Source organism: Cynocephalus volans, chromosome 9 (genome assembly GCF_027409185.1).
Source record: "Cynocephalus volans isolate mCynVol1 chromosome 9, mCynVol1.pri, whole genome shotgun sequence".
NCBI classification, from domain to species: Eukaryota; Metazoa; Chordata; class Mammalia; order Dermoptera; family Cynocephalidae; genus Cynocephalus; species Cynocephalus volans.
In genome coordinates, this window is record NC_084468.1 from 87,867,324 (window position 1) to 87,894,240 (window position 26,917).

General features: G+C 33.7%; 1 protein-coding gene across 2 annotated transcripts in view; it reads right to left on the reverse strand.

The window, feature by feature from the left end:
• PPP3CA (protein phosphatase 3 catalytic subunit alpha) overlaps positions 1–26,917 on the reverse strand; it is a 294,575-nt gene that overhangs the window by 12,151 nt on the left and 255,507 nt on the right. For both annotated transcript variants that reach the window (XM_063107899.1, XM_063107898.1), the window contains exons 9-11: positions 20,408–20,533; positions 18,149–18,223; positions 500–584 (exon numbers count right to left, since the gene is read on the reverse strand). In XM_063107899.1, coding sequence (XP_062963969.1) covers positions 500–584; positions 18,149–18,223; positions 20,408–20,533 — 286 coding nt within the window. The remainder of the gene's footprint in view (positions 1–499; positions 585–18,148; positions 18,224–20,407; positions 20,534–26,917) is intronic.

Here is a 26,917-nt window from a genome sequence, read left to right on the forward strand (position 1 = left end):
TCATGATCTCTTTAAAAATAAATTTCTAATGGGAACTGGAACATTAAGTAATTTTATTCTCTCAGTGATTTATTAGAATAATATAGATTCACATCAACAATATGATTGACATTCATTTCCTAGAAACCTAGTGAAATGCATCTGATAAATTCATCTTTTACCATAGAACCTGACTGAAAAAAAGGATTATAATAGCTTTTCCTATTTCATAAGATGTTCAGCCTATTGTGAAATAAATGTTTTAAAGACTTGTAACAAATAGAGAAATAAAATGGGATGCAATCCATTTACGGAAGCTTTCTTTACAGAAATAATTTAGTAGATTGCAATTTAACTAAAATACCGAGGAACTAGCAATTCCTTTTAAAAGGAAAAAATAACTAAGAAAGGCAAATATTTTTCTAGTAAAATATTTAAATTACCAGTTAAAAGTATTAAAGTATTCATTAAGTGACACATAATTAACTTCAAAACAGAAATAGAGGAAAAATGATCTCACCTGAGAACCGAGAACACTCTGGCCATTTTGCCTATTGCTCGGATCTTGTTTCTTATTACCTCCTTCCGTGCTGCCGCTGTTGCTCCTATATTTGAAAACAGGGAGTTTAGTAGTCGGAGTAATTATTTTACAAATTTACTTATACAACAGACTGAAGTAAGAAAAATCAGTTTTTTTCTCCTTAACAGGGTTTGTCTGAATCAAATCTGAAAATCTGTGCTTTTGGCCACTAATACTAGGTTGTGATTCTTGAGAGGTCCCCGTAATGCCAAAGAGCAACTTTGGAGATTTCCCATGGTGGGTGGGTAAGAAGCTAACTGAAAAATCACTCAGCGGACCGGGGTGGGTTCCTACTCTCTCTTCTGATTGAGTTCCCCTTCTCCTTTGTTTGTACAGAGAGAGCAAGCGTTGGCAGAAAGGATTAAGGGAGTCATCAGCATCTTCTGCTCATTTTCAGTCTCCATGTGGGGAAGACTGCTTCAGGAAACTACTTTTTCAAAAGTCCTCACTTAAAGTGATCAAACTAGGAAGTCTCTTACATTCTTATACTCTCTACATTCCTTCAAACATCATTTATAATATTTATTGGTCACAAAAGATTTTTTTTTAAACTTAATACTCTTTGATCTTCTGGTTGGCTCATGAGTTCTAGAGGAAAAGGGGAAAACTGTTAAATTGAACTTAGCAAGAGACAGTGACACATGATTTGTATTTAAGTATTACATAAAAAATGTATGTATGGCTCTGTCTGGGTGAGTTTTACCACTTATTACATTTTCCAAATTAAAAAAAAAAAATCAGTCTACCTAGGTTATTGTTACTGTAGGTGAACATTTTTGTTTTTTAATCATTTTTAATATGATATGATTTTTAATAAATCCATTTTACTTTTTCTTCAATTCCCAAGGCATATTTGGAAAAGTGTAAAACATAGAAATACACCTCTCCTTAAAATTTTTATAATTGGAGGTAAAAAGGATAACCACCCCAAGATTCCTACAACAAAGAAAACTTGCACCAATACACACGATTTTGAAATGTCTTGAGAAAAGGCTTCTGCCTTTCTCTCTAGCCCAAGAAGGTGAACACATAATGGGCCATTTTCTCACCTGGGTGGGTTAATTTCCAGAGATGATGTTCATGCACATCCATCTCACAGGCACATGGGTGTTCCCCAGAAGGTGCTACCAGTGAGCAAGCTGGTTTCCTCCCACCCTCCTTCTGACCTGAAAGCAGCCCACATCTTTGCCCTCCCTTGTGGCAATCAAGTACCTCCCCTTGGCAAGTACCTCCCAACAAATCCAATGGGCAGGACTTACTAGTGCCAGTTATTCTGCCCACAAATGGGTGGAATAAGTTTAAATCCTTTAGGGAGAAAGCCACTCACCAATCTAGTCATTGTGATAATCAAGCAGGACTATGGTTCTCACTCACTATTGGCTCCTTGAATTATAACACTAACGACCAGAACAATGGAAGGGAAAATGGGGTCTCTGTAGGATCCCTGTCTCAAACCTTATTAGGAATTTCCAATAGTATTTATTACCTATGATTTGTAATTAAAATTCTTGATACAACAAATTCTGCCCTGGAGACCATCTAAAAGTCTGAATTCTCTGTGGTTAGAATTTAGATGATTAATGATCAACAGGCTACGAAAGGACATTTGTTTAAAAAAAAAAAAGTGGATGGCAACCAGTCTCCTTATACATATATATTTTTTCAAATATTCAGTTCAATGCTGCTTTCAGTCTAACATTGTGCTATTACTACTCTGTTTACTATTCCCCACCCCAACTGACCCAATCAACTCAGAAGTCATGATGTGCTGAGTTAGGGAAAAGAATCTGACCCTTTCCAATAAATACAGCCAGATCATGAAATCAATCCAATGACACAAAGAATGGAAAGTGTGGGAGCGTTTCAAAAATGATGACTATATTTAGAAGCAAGGTATGGTTGAAATGTCTAGAAATAAAATTGCATATGTTTAAGAGACGTGAGAAGGGAAAAAACATAAAATCAAATAAGTAAAAAATATATAATAATAATAATCTCACGGAAAACATCCAATAAGGCATTTGTAAAAACCACGATGAGAGCAATGAAAAGTAAGAAACTAAGTTGGGAAAGAAGGGAAATAAATTATGTAGAGTTGGGCTTCTCAGTTAAGTGTAAGCTGATGCTCAGAAAATACTCAGATAAAAACTAAATTGTAAATGTAAAATAAACATTCCGATAGAGCCAGTATACCATTCCTTATATTTTTAGATCAAATGAATTATTGGAGAGCACATAATAAATTTCCTTCCTTATGTATACATAGTTGTGCTCCCAACAAATGGTGAATCACAGAATATTACAGAGTTTTTCCTAATGGAAAAAATGCTTTTTAAAATTTCTCAATAACCTAGGGAAAAAGTTTTATTACCCTATTTTATAAAACTAGGATATATTTACTCAAAAAGTCAAATAACTTGACCACAGATGGAAGAGACATTAAAACTCAGTCTCTAAATGTTTTATTGTGGGGATCACCTTCGGTATTTTCCAAATAATTAAATCAAATTTAAACTCATACTACATATGTGTAATCTCACAAAAATTTAGAATATCCAAATGAAATATCTGGATTAATATGTAATCGAATTTAAAGGAGCTGAATAATAGCAGAATAGAATTAACTTCAGAAGTAAATGTTCTTGTATACTTAGTATTGCTATTTCTGGTTTTTGGTATTTTCCAGAGATCATTAAAACTCTTATTCAAAAACTTATGTTCCATTGCAAATCCTCACAGTCCAAAATTCAATGGCAAGATCAAGGAAAATTTCATGTTTTTCAGAATTTTACTAACTGCAACATGCGAATATAATGTCATACTAAACATTCTGTCACTGCTCTGTTTAAGTTGTGAAATGTATCACAGTGACTCAAATTAAAATTCAGTATATTCAATAATGAAAATACATAAAATATCTTTTACATAAAAACTGTGGTAACTATTTTCGTTGGAAATAATATAATGACATTTCAACTTGGTCATCCAAAACTGAAAGGCAATATTTCATATGTTAAAAAAATGTAATTTTAAGTAGAATTTCATTTTGTGTTTCCATTCAAATAATTATCATTTCTTTTTTCAGCCTTTCTTTTTGACTTTCTGATCTGATCTTTCAGTTCTGATTTTCTCTTAGGCCTGAGGAATTATGTTACTGTTTCCAGCATCTAAGTAACCCTGCACGCTCAATTTTCTTCAAAGTGGGGGAGGTTGATATATAGACCAAGGGAATCTTTATAGATTTGCTTTTAACACGTGCCCTTCCTGCCCTTCACTTAGCACCTTGCTTACTTCTCATGAAGTTTTAAAGGTATCTATGCCAAGTGGCCTACTGAGTGAGTGCTGTCTCCCCACTGGGTGGATTTCAGCCTCTGAAGAGACTTGGAAAACAGCAGCTGCACCACAAGCCCAGGGGGCAAGTGAGAAGGTGAAGAGAGAGTCTAACCACATGCCATATCTGCACACATCACAGACACTGGCTCTTTCATCAGCTCACAGTTACCACCGTTGAGCTACTACTATAAACTCCTCACATTTACCTGAATTAGGGGTGTGCAGAAAGCACTATGTAGAATACAACTTATTATCCAAATCTATCATCTATCCATCCATCCAGAATTCATGTGAATCCTATAATCTATAGCTTGCTATGTGCTAGCAAGAGAAATGAATAAGGCACAGCCTCTACTTTAGGAGTTCGCATGAACGACTACAATAGAGTGTGACAAATATTACAGTGCAATTGGCAGTGGTGTGTTGGAGCTGGCTTTTGTCAGCTAGTGCAGTATACTCAGTGAGTTTTTTCTTAACTCTGTATTCAGTAACTTCATGTTGGTAGCTTTAAATTGGCCGTGGGGGGAGAATTTATACTATGGAAATCTGCAAATGATACTACAAACCAGGGTGACTTTCCCCCTGAAGGATGGGCTGTTAAACATTTAACAGCACAGACCTTCCTTGCTGTGATACGGGGGATGAGGGAAGCAATGAAAAAAGTTGTCACTGCATCTACACATTTTCCCACCCCTTCTCCAGCCAGCCCCAGGAGAAAACTGGACTGGTGAGATTTTGTCTTATAAGTCTGATCCAACAGATTCTAATTTGTTTCAATACATTTTTACAGCTGTAAGAAATAAAGAGGACCAGCTTCATGAACTTTTTATACTCAACTTATAAATAGAAAGTAAAAAGGCTTCTGCTTTTTAAAATTGTTATTGTTATTGAATTATTTTCTCTTCAATGGAAAAACTAGCAGAACTTTTCTACCTCATAATTATATTGGCTTCACTTTTCCTATTACTTAGGCTTCTTTCTTTAAAGTACTTTTAACTAATAAAAGTATATCCATAGAATATGCATTTAAATGAAATTTTATGTAAAAAAGAGTATATTTACACTAAAAGTTTATACTTTTTCAAAGGAAAGATATATTTCAAGAACTACATCTTGCTAGTAGACTTCAAATTTCTTTACATTTTTAATTCAAATTCTAAGAAAATAATAAATTTTTTTACCACTGACCATTTTTCCAAATTTGTCAAAAGTTAACAAAGTTTAGCTCTACAAAAACTATTCTATTTGAAAGTAAAATATTATCATGGATCATTATTATTAAGCAGAGTTTGGACATGCCTTCAGATTTTATTTCTTGCCAAATAGAGCAATTACTGAATTTGAATAAAAGCTACTGATAGAATGAAGCATAAACTGTTGAAATAAAAAATATCTTTCATTGTGTTATATTGAAGATAAAAATGGATGTGGGTTCCACCCAAAATCAACACCTCCAAATACAAGATATAATGCAAAAGACAGAAAAGGACTTCAGAAGCCTCTATAAAACTTGCATAATTGGTCTTTATAGCTTTTTATAGATGATGGTGAAAATGATGAATATATAGACTATCTTATTTGGGAGAATGCATGTCTCAAATTTGAGGTAAACCATGTGCTACAATAGCTAAACTTTATCTTCCTTGTCCTTTCTTTCCTGACCTAGTTTAACAACAATAAACCTTGAGCTTCTATATCCCAACAAAGAGAACAATCACAATTCCTTGAACTTTTTAAGACAAGTGAACAGATATGATGGGGGGGCGGAGAGGGAGGACAGAAGAGGAACAGGTAAAGGGTCATGAAGGTCGACTACAATGTATATTGAGAAGTTAAAAAAAAAAGCAGATAAAAACTTAAGATACATCACTTAGTATATGGCAAAGAGACTTTATAAGTCACTTAGGCATCCTTGTATTATGGCACAGAAGACAGTGTTAAAAACAACCCTTGCTTATCAGGGAAATAATAAAATATTTTCATCAAGGTCTGTTCAGTAAGTAGAAACAGGGTAAACACGTGAGAAACAGTCACAGCTAAAATGTATTTAAACTAAAAATGTGTTACCTGTAAAAAGACAAACTTCAGTCACCTGACAAAAATGTACTCAGTTTAAAATAATCACATTCCTAGAGTTTGCTAGAAAATTATGACTAATAGTTTACCACTATTTTCCTCCTTGATGGACTATAAAAATTAGTAAATTTGTATTAAGAATACAAAGTTCTCTTTAGAAATAAAAAGTATGATATAAACACTAAAAAAAAAAAAAAAAAAAAAAGAAAAGAAAAGAAGTTACTTAGACACCACCCAGTTTTGCCCTCAGCTGTGAGTTGTGATGAGTGCTTCACTACATTTTCCTACACCACCAGGCTCATGAGTCCTTGATTTAGGAATGGCACTAGAAGCACTGTGTTTACTATGATAGAATGGCTTCAAAACTGTATCCTTTCCAATTATCACTCATGCAACTACAAAAGAATATCCCCCAAAGAATACTATTCCCACCTCCAAGTTTAAATAGTTGTAAATAATATAATATCGTAAGCACTGTCATTTAAAAATGAAACTGATACATAACTCTGTTACCAATGGCATATAAATAACATAGCAATTTGATTCCCCTCTATCATCCATTTAAAGATAAAAATCCATGAATATCTTCATTGATATTTAGAAATTTTATATTATTCTTTTTTTCTTTGAAATTGTATTTCCATTTCAATTTCCGCAATTTTACTCTAGTGCACTATATATTTGGACGTTAAAATATTTTTATCACTATGTTAGATTTTGCTGTCAAATACATGTTTAGAAATTTAAATTAAATATATTTTTAAAAATTTCCTGAGACAACAGGTCCTAAATGTTCAAAAATTCCTTTTGAATAAATATCACAATTATTATTAGTTCACAATTGAGTTAGCACAAATACATGATGGATATTTATAAATGTATAAAATGCACAGAAATAAAATTTTACTGTCATGCATCTCTTAATGATAGGGATAAGAGGAGAGTTACACTGCCTTGTTTAAGGAGACTTCCTAAACACTAAGTTTTTCCAATGTATCCTTCTTTAGTATCCTAGAGGTTTCTACCTCTCAAGGCACTGTTCACAGTGACTGTGTCTAGCGAGACCTACACTTTCTGTTAAGATGGGAGAGGGGCAATTGAGGAGGAGGTGGGAAAGGAGACGCTGCAATGAGGCCTCCAGCTTCCAGCTCAGGTATGTTCTCAGGCTGATCACATACAGAGGCTTGAGCATATGAAAATAGATTCTCTTGAAACTCCCCTTGACATGTCTTTGAGTAACCCCAGAAGCAGAAATAATTCCAGCTGGAAGACTGCTGTTCTATCAAGAATTAGATTTTTTCAGTCTGTAGAGCTGACAGTTGGAAGATCTCTTTGACTAGCCATGAACTTGAGAATCCTGCATTGCTTATCTTCTTGGGGTCACAGCTGGTTAGATGGAATTCAAAGAGATTGTTAGATGCTGCTCTTCACACAAAAGCCATGTGCATGCTTATGTAGGTTACTCTTAGGCAGAGGAAAAACACCTTCAGGACAACAGATGAAAAAAATCCCTGTAAAAATTCATCTTTTTGAGGATCACAACCTAAAATATTTAGAACACTTTTCTAAGTTGGATTCTAATTCCACTACATTACCCAAACAGACATGATAAAATTGGGACATAATGGCCACTCACTCCAAATCACACCAAACCACATTCTGAATTTCTTCCATATGTTTTTTAACTCAACTAAAATCTCATCGTGTAAAACAGCCTGCAATGGTGTGATATGTGGCATAAGGCCATTTTGTCTTATATCCCATTTTAAAAGCAACAGAAGATCCTTTAAAATATAATTTTTTAAAATACAAAGTCTCTCCTGAGTAATGGATTTTAAAGAAAGCCAGTATAGCCTAGAGTATGTGCCCCCCGCACACCCCCATCTCTCTTGTCATAAAATATAACTGAATTCTTTGGATAGGAAGTTTTAAAAATGTACAGACTACTCCCAAATGACCAATTACTGTCATTATTTGGTGATTTCCTATTTAGTTAAAAGTAACTTTTATTTCCAAACTCTAATTTGGTTTCATGTACTTTCATTCTCTGAGATGTTGTGTTCCATCTGTTTAACAGTCACAGAAATTGACTATAAGCATAATTCTAACTTGAGTGAAAATTAAAGACTTTATAGTAGATTAGGAACCTTCCACTGATTTTTTTTCAGGAAACTATCATATATATTCAGCATATGCCTTACAGGAACATTTTGGTTTCTTTATATTTACTAAAGAAGAAACTAATAGCCTGTGAAATCCTACTTGGATCAACCCTCTTTACCATGCCAGAAACACATCAATTTTATAAATTGATAACAGAAAATAAAAACAAAATGGAATGAAATAACAACTGTCAAGTTAATAATAATGTAGACTTATTATTTAAAAGGGAAGAAATCATAATGCCTGGATGTCTAATCTATCAAGGGTTGCTCTGGATATGGATGAGGACATAACAGTTTTAAAAGGTAATTATTAAGGACGTAATTGTGCATGTATGTTAAGTGCTAGAAGAATGCATTCAGACGAAAACATAATTCTTGACTCATGGATTTATAAATTTATCAAATACTTGAGTGATTTTTAAATGTCATCTCTGAAATTGTACAGATTGAAGGGGGAAGTGGTCAAACACAGTAAAATATTAGTTTGTCCCATGTGATATACCTTAGATAGGAAGTTAATTGAGTACCACTTGACAGCACAATAAAAAACAGTCAGAAAGAAGTAATGCACCTCCGTCATCTGACAGTGGAGAATGTCTAAGGTGCTGCCATGTATTGTATCTGAAACGACATCACTGAAAGGTCTTCTGATGCTATTCATGACCCAGGCAGGGTGTTTTGTCACTTACATGGGAGATTCAGTAGGGTTTTTCCCAAGAACGAGAAGTAGGGCAATGACCATTAGGTTCTGGCCAGTGATCAGTGCGCAGGCATGCATAAGCAACTTACAGAGGCAGAAAGGTTGCCAGGCCATGAAACTTCAACAGCACCTAAATATATCATCATCTTATCAGAAGAAAGGGATGTGCCAGTCAAAAATGTGTTAGTCAGCCACAGGGGAATAGTAAAGAGTAGCAGCTGAGGCAAACATTTGAAATGTCTGGAGAGGTACTGTTCAGGGGCCAAGGGCCTTAAAGTGTTCTGGCCCTACTGTGAAGCTTCAGATCATAAATATTTGGTCATCTACTTCCTTTAAAACATACAAATAAATTGGCAAGTGAGAGCCAGAACAACACAGTGGTGAAGAACTTATGCTCTGGAATAAAAGACCTAAGTTTGAGTCCCAGCTGTCCCATTTACTGTTTGTGCTACCGTGGGCAAGTACTATTAATTATTCTCAGAAAAGTACAGTCTTCAAGCTGAGAACCTGAACCTATAAATTCATTAGGACAAAGAATCACAACAGCTCTGTCATAAAAATGAGAAGAGTGTATTTTATTTTCTTATGGCATCAGTTTTCAGCAAGCTGACATTACCCACCAGTTTCCTCTATGAAGGATGACTCTTTCACATGACAATTATCTCAACCCTGTTTGTCAGAAGTTTTTCTAATATATATATATATACACACACACAAAGTTTTGCCTTCATTGAGGAAAGAGAGGATGCCTTTCAAATAACACATTAAGGTTTATAGAGTCACATGCTATTTTCCCTTCTTATTATGCAAAATGGTTTGCCTTCTCAAATAAATTCTACAAATACATGCTTAGATATTAAATAGCTAATGTTTAGGATAATTTGGCTAATGTCGTCATTAGTGGAAGACAGGCTCTAATGCTACAAAATCAGTTATTTTTAAAGCTGTAAAATACCATACATTATGTTACATATGTTTAGAATACTGTATGTGGAAATATAGTATAAAACCTGGAGTACTTTCTGGAGTATTATCTTAGTGTGAGCATAATATTCTGGCCAATAGTGGAAATTATGCAATCAATTAGCTGCAATGAGGATATAACTGGTTTTGTTTGTTTGTCCGTCTTTGTTAGTTTAACATTTAGTTTATTCTGCAGAGTCTGAGCTTCCATGCAGTGTGAAAATTATGCCAGGTAATTAAGAAACACATTTGTGCAGAGTCATGGCAGTACGATATGAAGTGAAGGCAGTACTTTTGATGCCTGTATTACTGCATCATTTTAATTAGTAACCTAAAAGAATTTTAATTATTGTAACCAAATATGATAGGCCAGACTTGGCAATACTAATTAAAATATGACAGTTAAGTAGGTACCTTGTTTGATAGTAAAGACCCCAAAAGGTCAATTGCCTTAAATATGATGGGAATAATACCCCATTACCTAGTAAATGCCCATATATTTTTTCAAGCATTTTTCATTTTTAATGATACAGTAGATATAACAATTTGTTTCCTTTTTTAGGGTGTAAGCATAATTTAAAAAGCATATATACTATAAGTATAAAGAATAAATTTATAGTGACAAAAATAATTTCATTTTTGTCACTATAATTTCATTTCTAAATTAGACATTAAAATATTAGGCAACTGAAAAAAAAATCAATAATAAACTGGGAAGATAATTAACAAAATCCAGTGAAGAAATTACAAACTCTATTATGAAATATTGAATAACCTATCTTTTTACATATGACTTACTTTTTCCCTTCCCTAATTACAGCATGCAAACCCAGTTATTATAAAAAGATAAGAAAAGTTAAAACTGGCAAACTGAATCTACCCTTATATATAATTTCCTGGAGAAAATATTATGTAGATTTCTCACACGGCTGTATTTTCTAAAGCAGCAAAATACATAAAATTATTTTTATTTGCCTTTCCAGAAGTAGAAGACAAGATATCCTGCATGTTCTTCCTCTAGTTATCACACATCTTATCCCAGTTCATGCTCCCTCTCTCAAATTTCTAAATCCTGTCTATGATTAACATGCTTAAAAAATTGGTTTAATTCTTGTTCTACTTGACTCTAAGCTTGATGAAGGCAGAGATCACATATGTTTTGTTCATCATTAAATACATAGTAAAAAAGGTCTGTGAATATTCATTTTTCATAATAGAAATAAAAATAACATATAAAATTAAAATACACTATATTAAAATTGAGGTATTCTGAATTTTATTTAATTTTTTGCTTTTTTCAATGATTTAAATTTTCTTTTTGTGATATTATAAAAATAAAATAAATTTTGATATTGTCCTCTTTCAACAATCTGATACCTGATAATCAAAGTCATGGTCCTAATATTTCATTTTCTGGCCAGATTTATATCTCACATTAATTTTTCTGCACTGAGCACAAATATTTTCAAGTAGCTACTGCCTGAACTGCTACTCAGTCCTAGTTCCTGTGCTCTCTCCCTGATCACTACTACTTTCTCCTTCACTTGCTTGTCTGTCTTCTCCAGATTCATCAAGATGGATTAATTTTAAGGATCAGTCCTCAATTTTCTGATATTTCCTTCCACATGAACTTCGGAGGTGTATTTCACTGTTAATAGATGCAGTTATGGTTTAGTTCCAAGCCCCTGTCACCAGCCCAGATTTCTTTCCCAATTTTCCAATTCTTTCCCATTTCCAAATTTTGTTTGGGCATTTCCAAATGTCAGCTTTACTCAGCCTCATGTCTGTAAGGAAACCCATCTTTCTCCTGAAACTGATGAGTTTTCCCATAAATGTTATCATGCTCCTAAGCACCTAGGTTTAATCATCAAAAGCAGCTTTTCTCTCCCTTGCCCCTTTGTCGAAGTCTTGTTGATTCTACAGTTGTAAGTCCTTGGAAAGCTCTTTGAAGAGCTCCCTTTTTAGTTTTTTCTTAACACTATATTGTTCCGATCTAGTCATTGCAACGTTGAGATACTTTATTAAGTTCCTAAATTATATCCCAACTCATCCTTTGTTCACTTTCTAAGCATTTTTCCAAATATTTGGAAAAAGCATTTGCTTTTTCTCAATATTGATTTTATCATGTTACTCCTCTGCTTACCAACTTCAGGTTATGCTTGGATGTTGACAAAGCAAGGATCATCATGTCACCACTGTGCTCCTCAGAGTGCTTTTTTTGTATGTCTAAACATTTTTTTCTATGTCTTATTTTAGAATTTAATATATTCCCCTAACCTATCAATTATTACAGGACATAAATTTTTTTTAAGGATTTGTAATACAGGGTGCTAAAATGAGTCACTCAAATAATAATTAGAGCCATAAGAAGAGCTCTAAGCTAATGGTTCTTAGAATATGTGCTGCCGGATGCACAAAGCAGAGATGACTTTCTAAGATGAAATTAATTTATTCACTCCATTTAGATTTTTTAACTAACCAATAACATTTGAATGCTGTGAATATTTGCTGAAAAGTTACTTGATTTGGGGGGTAATCCCTTTATGTTTAGGATCCCAAGGCATTTTTGCAAAAGAGTTATTAGTGTCAAATGCTTTTTGCTAGGTCTAACATTCATCACGGCAAATAAATACGGTTTTGGTGGAAAGTTTTACAGAGGCATTCCTTAAGGACTAATAAAATGCCTTGTTAGTTCCACCAATTCCCAATTTTGCATTTTAAAAAGTTCTGCACGACTATTTAAATCTAGACAGAAATAAATAGGGGACTCTCTGGAACCTGTGATATTAGGTATGAATTACTATCTAATAATTCAAAGCACACTATGTTAAATAATTTTCTTGTTTACAATTTAGGTGGTTTCATAGAGGCATGCAAAAAAACTGCTCTGATCCCATATTCACTTGCTTGTGGTTAACATTAGGATAAGGCAAAAATGTGGATAAAGGATAAAAGTTCTACCATGTGGTTTGCTCTTTAGATGAAAGCAGACACATAAATTCTAATTTAGTATTAAGTCTTTCCAGTGCAGCCTGAAACTATATTTGGCTTGAAGTGCACTAGTTTTATTATTTTTTCTTTACTTTCTTATCCTACAGGATTTCAATTTCACCTTCACAACTCCTCCTTGTTAGCCAGACTTATCACATATCATAGTCTCAAACATAATTTGTATTTTTAAAAAAGTGATCTCAGAGTCTATGATCTTAGGACCTAAAAGAAAGTTCCAGACAAAAATATTTCTAACTCAGGAAACTATCATTAGGTTTCTAATGCTTACTGTTATTCTAGACTTCCTTATTATAATAATGAACAATAAAGAAATTTTTGTGATAAAGATTGCTTGATTTCTGTCAGCTTTTTCCTTCACTTTGGAATCACTTACCAATCCTTGTTCTGAAATGAATCTTCTTAATTAATGAGGACTAACCACCAAATGAGATACATCTACTTGGATTTCTTTCTTCTCTAAAATGTTCCAGTGAATAATAACCCTAAATTGAAACCAGACTATCCTTTTATCATCCAAAATCAGAAATGGAAAAAGGAAGAAGAGACCCCAATACAACTAAATTAGATCACCAAAAGGCATTCGCTGGCATTAAACTGCTTCCAAACTTTACAAGATAACAGAAGTTTTATATTTTACTTTCACCATAAAAGACCATAGGCCAATTTAAAACAGAAAACCTTTTTCTAGATCAGATGTAAGGCAGAGCTAAGGAGAAGAGAATCATGACATGATTCCCAGGAGAAGCCTGTGTGAGCCAAATGAATTTTTGTCTGCTCAGATACACCTAAATCTTTAACAAGGTGAAACATAATTTCTTGGAGTAGACTAAGGTTAGAGGAGTAAAATGAAATTATTTCACTTGCATTGACTTTCATGGCTAAATAAGAGTGCAAAATCTGTTTATTTTACAGTATATTTAACAGAACAAACTAAAGTATATTATATTATATTTGCTTATTTGTGTGTGTGTGTGTGTGTGTGTTTTAAGGCATCATGTTGTTTCAATAAAAAATATTTCAAGTATTACAATCACAGGTTGTGAAAAGTTCAAGAGCCTGAGAACACAATAGTTTGAATCCAGGCTCTGTTCCTTGGGTAGCTGTATAAATTTAGGCTTTAAACTTACTCTTACTCACTTCATATGTAAAATAGGAATAATAATAGTACCTATATCAAAAGGTTGTTTTATAAGTTGCCTCGTAAACTTAAAAATAAGTCACAGTTAATAATTATAAATTTTTGTTGGCCAAAAAGGTAAAATAAGTAAATTAAAGAGTTAATACACATAAACAACTTAGAATGATGCCTAACTTATTACATTAGTGTTAATAGCTGTCATCTTCACCATCATCATCATTAAATAGAAAAAAGGAGTTAACAGATCCTGAAGGAAATGAGGAGAATCCCTATTTGCTATAGATCCTACAGACACTAAGAAATGATAAGATAAAATGATAGTCGTGGATTATAAAGGAACCATTATTACTTTTAACTTTTCAATTAATATTGGATATGGAACAAAATGTTGAGAAGGGCTTGATAAAAGACTCATCAAGAGACAGCCTCACTTAGAATAAGAGACTTAAGGAAGAGCTTTGATGTCTTGTGACTCCTGCTTTCACCTCTGCAGTCAACAAACAAGGAACCTGGTACACAGGAGGAGAGGGCCAGCCCCTGACAGAGATAGACTCTGCAGGCTGCACACAGGAAGGACAGGGTGGGAATACTGGAAACTTTATCCGAAGGCTGGAAAGAATATTACCAAAAAAAAAAAAAAAAAAACCTTCAAGGTACGTTATCAATAAACTGTATTCCCAAAGGAAGTCAAAGAATTGCAAGCTGTTCATTGAGAATCTTTGAAGAAATCCATAGTTTTTGTGTCATGTTAAATAAAGTGTTGGGACTCCTACTGATTTCTCAGCCCAAAATGTATAATATCCTAAGTTAAATATATTTTTAATTAAAAATTTTATTTCTGTGGCTTTTCTCTTAAAGGGCAAATTTATGAGATTTGATCATGTTTTGCAGTCATAGCTATGAAATGAGAGGACAGTACCTATCAGCATTAACTTTGACCCTTTTTAGATTCAGGTTCCTAAAGCCCTTAACGTTTATACTGTACATGCTCTTAAACTCCCATTTATTTAAGTGCTAGCAGACAGCATTATACTAATGCTAGAGAATTCTGGGTGTCCTTTCTACATTTTATGCCCGATAGTTTCCAAATCTAATGGAAAGGCATCCAGGGTTCTTAAAGCATCACCCCATAGAAAGGAGAAAACTACTCAAAAAGGGTCAAAATAGAACCTAATATTCCTCCCCCCCGCAAAGAACTAGCTTCTTCCCAATCATCTATCTTTAGATGGATATGCTTTTCTTTGTTAAACTTAGTTTCTCTTCTTCAGTTACTCTAGGCATTTTTTCTGTAAAATTTGGGTGTTCCTGATGGAAACCAGGGCCTGCACCGCTATCACATGCCTGCAATGCCCAACTAGGCAGAGGGATCTTTTCTTTCCACCTCTCCTCATCTCTCTCCTCCTCCTCCCCATACATATATACAGCAGAGAAATAAAGCAGGGGATTGAATGAGTGTATCTCTTTAGTTTGGCTAAGGGGAATAAATCAACAAATTTTAAAGAAGAGAAAAAGAAAGGCAGGGGAAAAAGTCACACACTAACTGTTAAGCAAAGTCCAAGAGATAGGAAACAAAGGAATGGCAATCTACCTTCCCTAATAATTATTCAGCAATAACTTCACCTCTTTCTGCTCACTCCCAAACTGATAATAGTTATGTATAGGCACATAGGACTTTTAATATGTATTAAACATTTTTAATTAGTCTGTGTGTAAATTTTGCCTAAAAATTTGAAAACACTGATCTTATTGTCAATGTAGTTAGCAGAAATGACTTAAAGCAGAAGAAATGGTGTTCAGAAAGAGAAAGAACTTGATGGTTAAACTGACCAGACTAGACTAGTGAAGTTAGTTGAGAAAAGTTAGGGACATCAGCTCATCTGTTCCAACAGCAAAAGCAGGCCAGATTCTCCTGACCAGGTCCCTCACTGCACTCAAGTAGGGCAAAATTATTTCTATTATTTCTCCACAGGACTGACATAAGACTTAAGGGTGTCAGAGTGAGATTTCAGTGGTCAGTGGTCTGAGGTCTGCTTAGAAAGAAAAAGAATTCTTCCAAGGGCCGTGAAAGACACACACTGCTATGATTGGAATTAACAAACTTAAAAGCAATTGATGATGACCACAGCACATGATTGAAACTAATTATTTTAAAGCAGAGTAAGTCACAAAATATGAGTACTTCAAAAAGTTTGTGGAAAAATGGAATTAAAAGATAATATGAAATCTTCCCATGAACTTTTGGGAGACCCTTCATATATCATTCTATGCAAGTGATTGTGAGGGTAGACAAAGAGAGCTCACTAGAAGTGAAGACAGCTCCAATTTAATCTTGGTAATGTTTAATTGTGAAGTATAAATGTACCATTGAAATGTGCAGGTGTTTTTAGCTACAGTACCTGGCACACAGTAGGTACTCAATATATATATTTGCTCAGTGAATTAATATATAATTACAATCATATGTAGGTAGGTCTACATGTTCTTGTTCTATACAACATGTCACGTCTTTATTGTCTATACTATAAATATTGATAAATGGACTTGGCAAAAATGGAAATTTGTTAACAGGGGAGTATTACTGCATTAATACTAATGAGTCTTTCTTATGAGGAATAAAAGGAATATGGTGAAAGGCAACTACTGAAAAATGTATGCTGATTTTTAAGATTTAGATTCCATCTGGTTAGTATTTTTCCTTAAGGGAAAAAGTCTCTGCCATCATATTAACTTTTAAATAATAACACTATTCATGAAAAAGATAACAGTAGCAAACTCTGCTACTGTTTGAAATATCTAGAATCTAGATAAAGCAAAAAATGTCCATCGATCTCCTGCGTATTTTAAAATATATCAAGTTCTTAACAACTATTCTTATAACTTAAGTTCTAGACTATTATTATAACTCAAGTTCTTACAATTCTTCTTTAGTTAATTTTAACCCAGTAAAAGTTTATTTTCTTTATATTTCCATTTTGTCTCTCCTTCCCCATATTGTAATCTCCTTGAGACGTGGAATATAACTCGAAAATTGTATATAAAGGCAAGTAATGAAAACAAGAGAAAGAAAGGAGGAAAACTATGAGGAGGAATAAATTGTACACTATAAATTTACTTAAGTATATAGACACTATTTACATGAGTGTATGAACATTTTTATTTTACTTTTGTCTGCAGCATTGGGAATTTTGCATTTAAAGCTGTGACCTGTATTAAGTTCAAGTAAACATTAAATCATGCCACTCACATACTAACTTTCAGAAAGGGCCATATTCTTTTGTCATTTTACCTAAGTGCAGTTTTAAAAAATATACATTTTATTCATTTAAACTCACCACAATATCTAGTTTCCCCTGCAATCTTGACCCATTATTTTATAATTTATCTTATTTTATTGATATTATCTGTTTACACATTACTCTCTCTAACCAGACTGCAATTCCTTCAAGGAAAATATGTTTAATGCATCTTGGAATCCTGAGTGTCCTGCACAGGGTAGGTACTTATCAAATGTTTATGGAAATGAAGTTTGCTCTTGTACTTTCCTTCTCTAAGTACATTTTTGTTAGTTTCCATCCATTCTGGGGTGCTTTTCTAAGACTCAGAGTAATTTTTCACTCCAGGTTTAACCTCATGGATCTTTGTCCCCTGTAGAAAAAGTGTACCCTTTGAGCGTAACTAAATACTAAAAAGTATCTTGAAAAACAACAAAAAACCCTTCATAGTTTATTCATTACTTATTACTACAGATAGGAAAAAATATTGGTGTTGACATAAATACCAATATATTAATACGCAAATGCTGCTTTTTATCATAAACATCAAAATTTTAATAACTGACAGGAACAACCCCATTAGAGGACACTTTTAAAAGTTGCCCAGTAAATGATAACATCTGCTAGAAAATAAAGAATTTCTCAAGGAGCCAAAAAACATCTCTTAGCAATATGAACTATTGAAAAGATGGTTATTAAAAAGTTTACTACTTCAGAGATGTTTTCAAAGTAATGGGAAAATTCTCTCATGGTTTTTGTTTCTTATATTTTTTTAAAGCAAGTAGAAAATAAAATTATATTTTTCATTTTCAATAGTATGTTATGATTTAAAGGTAATCCAAATCTTACCAATTTATTCTTACGGTTAGCAATGACATACCAAGTAATTACCCAACAAATAGCATTAGCACAAAAGTTCAAGCCTCATACCATCAAATCCATCTTCTTCTGACCCTAGTTCATCATCTGAGCAGATGTTAAGGACATTTACCAGCATCTCAGTCACTATAGAAAGAAAAGAAAGAAAAAAAAAAGTCTGGATTTTCTGTTATAACCTTAATTATTATTCTGGCACTGTTAATGAACAAGTTTAGCAATAATATTTCTTAATTAGTTTGTATATGGAATCTCCCGCAAAACAGTTCCCATAAAATCCAGATGACAAAAGACAACAGGCTTTGTAATTCTATGAAGATTTTTTGTTTATAAAATTATTAGCTTATGCCTATGAAATCTAATGGTAACATTTATAGCTATTTACTACAGAAAATGGACAAATCAAAAATGTGGATGTGAATATACTATCAATCTATGAGAAAGAAAATGGTTATTTTTGAATTTTTATTTATTTGCACAATGATGCTGCTTGATCTAGATCAGATTACAAATGTATTCAGGAAGAACTAAGAATGATGGATTTTTTAAAAAATTTGTTTAATCCCCTAGGGAAGCCAGTACAGTGATAGGCATTGTGTTTAATGTAAAAGGTAGCTTTGTGTTTAATAAAAACTGTCGATTGATAAACTAATATATTTGAAGTAGTTTGAGAATACTGTTTTTAAAAATAAATGTGTTGATAGAAATATTAAATTCGATTTACAAAAAGGCTTTTAAAAGTAAAGCTTAGGTAGAGTTTAATTAAAAATTTAGCTAAGTAAATAGATTACAATAGGATTGGATTACATAAAGTGTTATACATAGGAAACTAGTATTGCATTACTTTTACCCTATGGTGCATGTCATTCACATTTACCATTTTTGAAATTAGCTTGGGTTTTATTATGGATGTGAAAATAAACTTGTCCACTGCTTCTTCCAGAGCTACTTTTTAAAGTAATATGGTATTTTAAAAAATGTTCTTCTAGAATTGAAGATATATGATAAAGAATAAAACTTCAGTGGAGCCAACATTAATCCAGAGCTTCAGTTTAATTATCAAAACTGAACTGTGTATACCAGTATATTGTGTTATTTTATAACAAATGCACCTAGTTTGAATAATTAACGGAAGCAACCCAACTCAAGGTTGTTCAAAGGGGGCTCAGGAGTGGTCCGGATTCACATAGCTTCAGTCTACAGAAAAGCACACTACTGAATGCTGTGATTTGGTCAGTGTGGGATAGGGGCAACAGGGAGCAGTACTGGGAACACTTACCAGACACTATTAAAATTAACTTTTGACTTATTCTGGTATCCAAAGGGAAGACATCTTTGCTAATAACTCATAACTTGACTGGCTTAATCATTTTAGGGCATTTAAAGAAAAAACTCAAATATTGTAGGGCTTCACAAAAATGCAAATCTTTTCTCTAAAACTCCCCATAGGACATCAGTTTTCTGAAACACATGGAAACTCTCATCTTTATTACAATGCCCTTCTCATGTATGAGGTGCAGGAGGAACAATCAGGTCTATCACTATAAAAGCTCAGGGGGTGTAGGCCTTCCCTCAAAATTTTTGCTGTGGTTTAGGTCAAAATAGGAAAGCAAAACAAAGGGTGAAAAAAAGAGAAGGGAAAAGGAAGGAAGAAAAGGAGCAAGAAACAGAAAAGAGAGGAAAGAAGGGAGGAAAAAAGAAAAGGCAAATTCTTCTGAAAAATTGAGGCAAGTTAATAGACAACTTTTTAAATGTAAATTTGTCTCACTGTTCTGCACCTTGTAACACACTAATGACAACTATATTTTAATGAACTTTTTTTTTTTGTTTTACATGCTGTCCAAAATATTGTAGGCACTAAGCACTATTGTACAATGATTATCACCACCAGAAATGTGAGGAAAGGATGGCTATCATAACCATTCAATTTGACAAGTAATTCATAAAAATAAAATAGCACTTTGGAATTGCAGCACAAAGGGGTAAGCATAAAAGGTAGACATTACTGCTTGAACCCATGTAAAGCTATATTTCTGTTATTTTTAGAAGTTATATTATTCTAGTGAGACTGTACATATTCTCCTAAATAGTCCTCATGTCTTTTGTTTCTCCTTAATTCACTCATTGTATCCTGTTAATAGGATACACAGTGACACACTTTCAAATCACTTCTGACATGGTGCAACTTGTGAGTTTTACTGGTTAGGCCGAAGTGTTTATCTTTCTGAGTGTTTCATGGTATAATAGCACATGTGTCCTCTCCTTCCTTCTTATACCATTTTATTAAGAAAGTCTCAGGATTCCACAACACACCTTTTTCCCCAACAAATGGCAGGGACCAAGTGAAAACATCCATGAAATTTGGAAGCCAGTATGGATGAGGAGAACAGTTGAATTGCCTGATATTCATAACGTTGTTCTCATATTTCAACACTGCAGCTAAAAACAACACAAAGAAAGATGTTAGATTCAAAGCACATATTTCTGCTTCTACACATGGCTTTAGTTGATGAGGAAAATTCAGCTATTTGACTTAAGTTCCAAAACTTTAAGGCAAATAGCTTAATGAGCCCTAAATGATTACAGTACTAAGGGACTTAAACCTCATGCAGTGCAATATGTAACTGCACAGTATATGAATACTAAACATGAGATGGCATTACAATTTGGCCAATATTTACATAAAATAGTTAATCAAATATCTGTCAGGGATTGGATCAAGCTCCTCTTCCAGGCAAGAACATTGCAGTCTTACTTAATATCTGATTATGCTAATGAAAATGGTATAGCAAAGTTAGTTTGACATAATTAATAATTTCAAATATTTCAATTGAAATTTTTTTTTCTTTTTTAAAAAAGCACACCTTATCTTCTAGAATTCATAATAGTTGTACAAAATAGTTAAAATAAGAATTGCTTTCTTGACTTAATAAAATGTTTGGACTGAATCTTCCATAAAATAATATGCTGCTGACTCTACCTTTGACTTCTGAAAAAGATGCACCATCCATGACTTAGAAAAATGAATCTGCAAGCTTCACCCGGCTTTGTCTAGCATCTGTATGTTAGATACACACTTGCATAGGAAGTTATAGCTGGCAGAGCCTAAAAGCATACCTAGTCTCACTTCTAACCAAACGCAAAAGTTCATTCAATAGCCATCCCGACTGATACAGGGTTAGCAGGTCTCTGTGAGTACTTTTAGCATAGGTAAAACCATCTGTTTCATTGGCATCACCAATTCTGTGGATAGAAAATTCTAAGTTGCGGGAAGTTCCCTAGTTGAGTTAAAGCCTGCTTTGACCACTCACTAATCCTAGTTTAGCTTTCTGAATAAATACAGAACAAATATACGTCTGTTTCTAAATGACAGCCTTTCAAATATTAAAAACAATACTCTCATATTATACCTTCCTGAATTGTGGCAAGATTTCACTTTCATTATCTGATCATAGTATGATTAGTAATATACTAATGGAGATTAATAAACAAATACTACATGATGTCATATGAACTTTTCTTGTTCATGTTTAAGGGTTGAAAATATAGAGAAATTAATTATTTCATTATTTTTTTATTTTTAGGCTGACTATTATATAAGAATATGTTGCAACATGGGACTACAGATAATAGAACAAAAATAGCCCTTAAAAATCTACTTATTGAAAAGTTATTGAATGCTTATTGGGCTGCAGCTGCTACATTAATGCAGAATTTCTTACTTCAGGATATCCTTAACATAAACATGCTTTCTAAACTCCGCATTTGCTCTTTCACCTGGAATGTTTTCTCAGAAACCTCTGAATATTCAAATCCTTCCCGTGGTTTGGTGCCCAGCCCAAACACTATCTCCTTAGTGAACTTCTGATTTTTTCAGGTAAATGTAATCTCTCTTTCCTCTGAATTCCAACAGCCCTTGACTTATATCTCCATAGTGCATTTAATATTCAATTTTGATCAGTTATTCTATGTACATATGTATATGCCTAACTTCTCCCACTGTCTTGAAGGACAAGTACCGTACAACAGGCTTTATATTTCTTTGTGTCTCACATACTACCTTACTCAGAGTAGATGCTCAGAAGCTGGAGACGCATCTTGGTATTTCCCCTACAAACTTTTCCAAGCACATTATCCCTAATCCCTTTGGCCCTCTTCACATGAGATGGCTTCATGACACTTTTCCTCATCCTGTTCATCCCTATCCTGAATGCATGCCAGAGTGGCAGTGCCTTCATTAAAATGTGGCCCAGAACGAATACAATATTCTAGGTGGGTTTGATCAGTGCATAGTATGGGGAGGACAAAGTTTTCTGTGATTAAGATACTACATACATTGTATTGCAGCCTAATAACATGCTGATATTTTCAGCAGCTTGCATTTAACTAAACACATACTTGTGAACAGTATGGCCTTTGCTTTGAATTATATTTCTGGCTGACCAACACGGTTCCAGGCAAGACAGAAATCACAGGCATGTTGGGGACGAGAAATGCCAACAGTATAATTAACACTGATATGAAGGGAGTCATTCTCTCCTTCCTGTGAAACACCGAATTCTAAATATATTTCTGTAAACCATTCCCTTTTCCATTATTCTATCATTTATGCCATATATGATATATTTACATGGTATTAAAAACATGCAAAATGAAAAATCATGTCAAATCACCCTAGCAATACTGATCTTCAGGATAGGAAAGGTAAAGTGCTACCAGAGCACTAGCTCCATGTAAAAGATGTTACCTGTTTTTGAAAACTGCATATTAACAGCAGGAATATATCCTCATATGTTCAAAAGAATCTTTTAAGGCTCTAAGTTGTCTTTTCAAAGATTAATTTCTTCTCTAGGTTTCCCCTACTTTTTATTAACATTAGGTTGGCGATATAGCAGGAGGAAGGAAAACAAGTATTGTAATTAACAGTCCCCTGGAGGAAAGGCAGAAGCTTTATATAATATGTTATTTACTCCTCACAACAAAAACTGAGGCTACCAGACGTGGGAGGGACAGGGGTTTAGTGAGAAATTGTTAAAGGGCCACAAAAAGTGATTACATTATATTGTATAATGATAAATATAATAATTATCCTGATTTGAGGATCACATATTGCAAACAGGTATTGATATTCAATGTTGTATCCTACTGATACGTACAATTGTGTTTCAATTAAAAATAAATAAACAAACAATAAAAAAAAATCTGAGAAGCAGGTATGACTGGCCTTACGTTGTAGACAAAGGAATTGCAATTGAGAAATGAAGAAACTTGCTCAAGATCATGTAAGCAGTAACTGACAGATCTCACTCATATTTAAACTCAGCTTTTACTGACATCAAATTCATTCCCTTTCCACCATTCCCTGCTGTCTCTCATAAATTATAAAGGTGCAAATTCTAAGCCTAGCTGTTATAGGTTTGAATATGGTATTCATAATTAAAGAGGTTTTAGTTTTTGCTAAAATACATGTTTCAGTGAAATAAGATGCAAATTAAGAAGTGAGGGTAAGGCTTGTCCAGTAGATAGAAAAGAGGCTCTGCTTTGTAGCTGGTGAGATAAAAGCATTTATTCGTTCAACATTGGCTCAACACAATTTGAGTGCCTATGGATAAAGCAAATACTCTTTTCAGATTTTATTTCTTATTTTGTTTATTAACAATAGGAATAATAAATTTTAACAGTAGCTGCATTAACTGATCATCTGCTATATGCCAGGCACTATGTTTGGCCCTTTATAAGCATATCACAAATCTTTGCAATATTGTATTCCTCAGAATGGGCTCTTATCACTTGCATTTTGAAAATTAGCAAACAGAGAGGCTGAGTTATTTGCACAAGGTCACACTTAGGAAGCAGTAAACCTCGGTTTTGGCCTAATTCTGAAGTCCCTGATCTTTCTAGCACACCATAATATACTTACCCTAACAACATAAATCATTCAATGTCTACAAAACTTTGGACAGAGATTCTTACTCCTTCCAAGTTTAGTCTCTTTTTTAAAAAAGACCACTGACTGGAAGGCCAGAAGCCCAGACTGCTAGATAGATTCTGTCACTAATTATTCCTGAGACCTAATGTCACTTAATACTTAGGTCTCAGTTACTTCACCTAACCATGTGGGTTTATCTAGATCTGATCTGAATGATGTTGACAAACTGCTGGAGAAAAGACCTCATCATTAATGCAATGATCGATTAATATTCTCAGTAATTCTAAAACTATTAATAGGACATTTCCTTATTTTTCTCTAGATTTAAAAAAAGAATAATTTTAACTGAAAAATGCAAATATACCAATATGTATTCTTTTTTCTTCAGCATTATCTATTCATACAAAAATACTTCTTAAATAACCTTACATTAATCAGTTACTCATAAATTTTGATATTTTTATATCATAAATATATATCACAGAAATAAATGGAAAAAAAAAAAAGTCCCAAATAACTGGAGTCACGAAATTCACAGCTAAACATTTCATCTTCCACCTCCTACATCCTCCGCCCCTGCCACCTGCCTCCGACTGTCACTGGGATTACAAAACTCAACTGGAGCCCTAACTGTGTACTCTTCTCTGAAGTACTTGAAAGACATTTATCTCCAGTGCAATATAAGTACAAATGGTTGTACTTCAAGAATCACTCAAGACCACCTCCTGAGACACTGTCTGAGAAAGAGAGAGAGAATAAAAGAACAAAAGTCTACCATCAATGAGTTCCTCTATTCTGCTGTAAATTCCACATGACCTCGTGTCACTTAATTGTATCAGAGGTTTGGAGAGAGATTGTGACATATACTCTACGGGCCATCCATTATTAACCATAATTTGGAGTAGACCAGACAGCACAGAAATAAATGCTGTTCTGTTGCATCTGCAAGTGTGAAGAGCAGCCAGAAGAAAACTTGGTATATTGGAAAAAATACTAATCCCATGAAACTGGACGCCTGACTGAGTTCTTTTTCTGATATCAGAGTTACACTCCAAGTTATGCAATTACTTTGTTGAATCATTTTCACTGTACCTGTAGAGTGCTGTCTTCAAAGGCATTCTAAAGAAGATGTAAAATCAGTAATCAAGGGCCTACTCCTACCTGGTAAATGGGGAAGGGGCACTGGGCCTCTATTATTTTAATAGCATAACTGGGGCCCCTGTATGTAGTAAAGCCAAGGAATAGAATCCATATCTTAACCCATTGCTCCATCTACCAAGCCATGCACTAAATTGCTAGACCACATCCAAGTTTGTAGAATAAAGGGGTCTCTCTTACTTTGAAATTTGAAATTTTGATGAGACACAAAAACTAGTATTTCATAAAAACTCAAAAACATTTTTCAACATCTTTTCTACAAATTGTCATCACCCAAAGAAGCTGGTGACAAAGCAATGAATGACCAGAACAGAAAGATCAAAAGAGAGCTTCTAACTTAACAAAGTTATCAAAATACTGCTAACAAGAGGTATTGACTAGTTCACCATACTATGGAAGGGCTCAGCACACTCTAAGATGATTTCAAGAGGCATATAAAATAAAACTCTTTCTGAAAAACCTTTAGATTAGTAGCTGTAATGCTTCCGACATACCTCAGGCATTCTCTACTACTAGTCCTGTTTTAAGAAAGGGGAGAAGAGAGGTCAAAAGAACGGAAATGACTTGAATTCTATTCTTTTTCTTATCCTTTTGCTAACATCTTTCATCACTTTTTCTGTAATTACCATCCATTGCCATCTTCAAGAGATGGGAAAGAGGGACAAAAAAGAAACAGAGGTAACCAAATGGAGGCATTCCATAATCATTATCATCCATCCAAAAATAGGATAAACAAAAAAAAATTACATAATAGACCAAGCATGTTTTTCTCCTTCTAATTTTTCCACCCGCAGATGCCCTAGCAGAAAATCTAGCATCAATTTGTTCTTTTGGCAAAGTGCTACTGTCACAGAAGGAGGCATAAAGGCATTGTGGATAAAATTCCTGAAGTCGGGCCCATGAACTCATAATGTTCTATGGCTACATTTTAAGATTACGCTGGTATGCTGAGTGAAAAGGATTTTTGATTCTGGGAGAGATGCTATGCATTTCTTAAAATCTGTATTTTCTCATAAAGATTACTTTTTGGGGGGTACAATTTTCACTTAAGATATGTGAAGATACTTACATATATGCATACTTTTCCGTGGTATATATTATAGCATGTGTGAAAACAGCCTCTGTAGTTACTTCCATTTCTAAATCTGACTTCCAACTCCTGACTTCTCTTTTTTCCCCCCCTCAATGTCTTGTTCTTGCTTGATGGATTAAAGTTTTTAAAAGATTCCTTTATTATTATTATTAACGACTTAGGTAAAGGGAAATTTACCAATTCATGACAGTTACTGTATTTGGTGAGAAAGGATTGCATTAGTAACTCATTTTATGGCTCATGAGATTAGGTATAAAGTACATGTTCAAATTATTTATGAAGATGGACTTCGAGACTTCAATTTTTAGATAGTTTGACTATAATGAGATTCTTCAGTACAAGAAACTTAATATTTACACTGTTTGACTCAGTTCCTAACATAAGGTCTTTTATAGGCAAATTCTCAGTAAGTTCCACGTAATGACTAAATTTCAACCAACCTGAAATATTTTATTATTATTGGATACAAACAGTAGGCATATATAACTTACTTGAAACTATGATAATAAGTTTGTATGTATCAAGGACACATATGTTTTTATTCATATACAATCCTGTTATGCCCAACTCTAGCCCTTGCCCCACTCCTCTTCCTTACTAGGTACAAATACTTTCTCTACCTTTATATACCTTTATAGAAGGT